Source organism: Pseudorasbora parva, chromosome 1, assembly GCF_024679245.1.
Source record: "Pseudorasbora parva isolate DD20220531a chromosome 1, ASM2467924v1, whole genome shotgun sequence".
Lineage (NCBI taxonomy): Eukaryota > Metazoa > Chordata > Actinopteri > Cypriniformes > Gobionidae > Pseudorasbora > Pseudorasbora parva.
Genome location: NC_090172.1, coordinates 68,135,865 through 68,138,364, shown reverse-complemented (window position 1 = coordinate 68,138,364; position 2,500 = coordinate 68,135,865). Strand labels below are relative to the sequence as shown.

Here is a 2,500-nt window from a genome sequence, read left to right as displayed (position 1 = left end):
TAATGGATAGATGGGTGGATGGATGGATGGATGTATGGATGGATGGATGGAGGGAATTATGAGTTTATGGATGGGTGGATGGATGGATGGAGGGAATTATGAGTTTATGGATGGGTGGATGGATGGATGGACTGAGTAATGGATAGATGGGTGGATGGATGGATGGATGGATGGATGTATGGATGGATGGATGGAGGGAATTATGAGTTTATGGATGGGTGGATGGATGGATGGACTGAGTAATGGATAGATGGGTGGATGGATGGATGGAGGGAATTATGAGTTTATGGATGGGTGGATGGATGGATGGACTGAGTAATGGATAGATGGGTGGATGGATGGATGGATGTATGGATGGATGGATGGAGGGAATTATGAGTTTATGGATGGGTGGATGGAGGGATGGATGGATGGATGGGTGGATTGAGTAATGGATAGATGGATGGATTGATGGATGGATGGATTGAGTAATGGATAGATGGGTGGATGGGTGGATTGAGTAATGGATAGATGGATGGATGGATGGATGGATGGATGGATTGAGTAATGGATAGATGGGTGGATGGATGGATGGATGGATTGAGTAATGGATAGATGGGTGGATGGATGGATGGATGGAGGGAATTATGAGTTTATGGATGGGTGGATGGATGGATGGATGGATGGATGGATGGATGGATGGAGGGATGGATGGGTGGATTGAGTAATGGATAGATGGATGGATGGATGGATGGATTGAGTAATGGATAGATGGGTGGATTGAGTAATGGATGGATGGATGGATGGATGGAGTAATGGATAGATGGATGGATGGATGGATGGATGGATGGATGGATGGATGGATGGATGATGGATAGATGGGTGGGTGGATGGATGGATGGATTGAGTAATGGATAGATGGATGGATGGATGGATGGATGGAGTAATGGATAGATGGGTGGATGGATGGATGGATGGATGATGGATAGATGGGTGGATGGATGGATGGATGGATGGAGTAATGGATAGATGGGTGGATGGATGGATGATGGATAGATGGGTGGATGGATGGATGGATGGATGGATGGATGGATGGATTGAGTAATGGATAGATGGGTGGATGGATGGATGATGGATAGATGGGTGGATGGATAGATGGATGGATGGATGGATGGATGGATGGATGGATGGATGGATGGATGGATGGAGTAATGGATAGATTATGTTTATTTATAGTTAAAATAAATATACTGTGAAGCATTTAATATTTACTGTATATTATATATAAAGTTATTTATAATAATATATAAATATGAGATCAGCATCATTTAGTAAAACAATCTCATAAAGCGGTTAAAACTGCGGTGATGTTACAGGATTTTTGTATGTTTTTTAAAGTAAATGAATGTTAACTGAAATGAAATAAACGCGCTTTAGCGTAACCTGATCTACTGAAACACAAACACAACATCAGAAAAACTACAGAGATTATTTAATAAACTAAAGGAACTGAGCTCGTCGTGTGTGTGTGTGTGTGTGCCTGAGCGGTCAAAACACACAGTGTTGTCAAAATGAGTGATTTTTGAGATGTTTTCAATAACAGTCGTTATGTGAGGCTGAAGAACTGAACCGAACTCTACACACACACACACACACACACCCGCTCGGCTCAATGACTGGAACATATTCAGCTAAAGATCTAATGACCGCAGTTAGGCGTTTACCTGGCACCACTCCATTGGTAGCGATGGCACTCATAGAGATGGCTGTCAGCAGCGTCTGTCGGCAGAGGGACTCGCCCGTCAATATACTCACACATCAGATCATAACACAGGTGTGTGTGTGTGTGTGTGAGAGAGACTCACGCAGCAGCAGCAGATGAAGACGATACACAGCGCCTGGAGGACTCCGGCCGTCCCCACGACCCAGGTCAGCCTGAGGAAGAGGATCACGCCGAAGATGTTCTGCAGGCAGGGCAGGTAGACGCCCATGAAGGTGCCCATCTGCGGAGCCTGAGGCGTGGGAGAGAAAGGCTCGTCACTCAGCCCTGGGTTAATGTGAGCTTCAGCGTGAGCTTCAGCGTGAGCTTCAGCGCGAGCTTCAGCGTGAGCTTCAGCGCTGTGTTTTGCGCTCACCTTTCTGGGCTTGCGCTTCTCGCCGATGCTCTCGGCCTCCTCGTGCTCGCGGGCACCCTGCGTAAGGTTCGTGTAGTTGGCCAGCCGACTGAGCAGAGACGACACTTTGGGACGAGTGTCCATCTCCTCCTGTATGTGTGTGTGTGTGAAGAGAGGGAGAGAGAGAGAGAGTGTGAGAGTGTGTGTGTGTTTGTGAGTGAGTGAGTGAGTGAGTGAGTGAGTGAGTGAGTGAGTGAGTGAGTGAGTGAGTGAGTGAGTGAGTGAGTGAGTGAGTGTGTGAGTGTGTGAGTGTGTGAGTGAGTGTGTGAGTGAGTGAGTGAGTGTGTGAGTGAGTGAGTGAGTGTGTGAGTGAGTGTGTGAGTGAGTGAGTGTGTGAGTGAGTGAGT

At 46.7% G+C, this 2,500-nt stretch overlaps 1 protein-coding gene across 1 annotated transcript in view; it reads right to left on the bottom strand.

Moving 5' to 3' along the window:
* Positions 1 to 2,500, bottom strand: part of LOC137081140 (solute carrier family 12 member 6-like) — a 30,729-nt gene that overhangs the window by 17,869 nt on the left and 10,360 nt on the right. The window contains exons 4-6 of the mRNA XM_067447627.1: positions 2,115 to 2,243; positions 1,845 to 1,991; positions 1,704 to 1,758 (exon numbers count right to left, since the gene is read on the bottom strand). Coding sequence (XP_067303728.1) covers positions 1,704 to 1,758; positions 1,845 to 1,991; positions 2,115 to 2,243 — 331 coding nt within the window. The remainder of the gene's footprint in view (positions 1 to 1,703; positions 1,759 to 1,844; positions 1,992 to 2,114; positions 2,244 to 2,500) is intronic.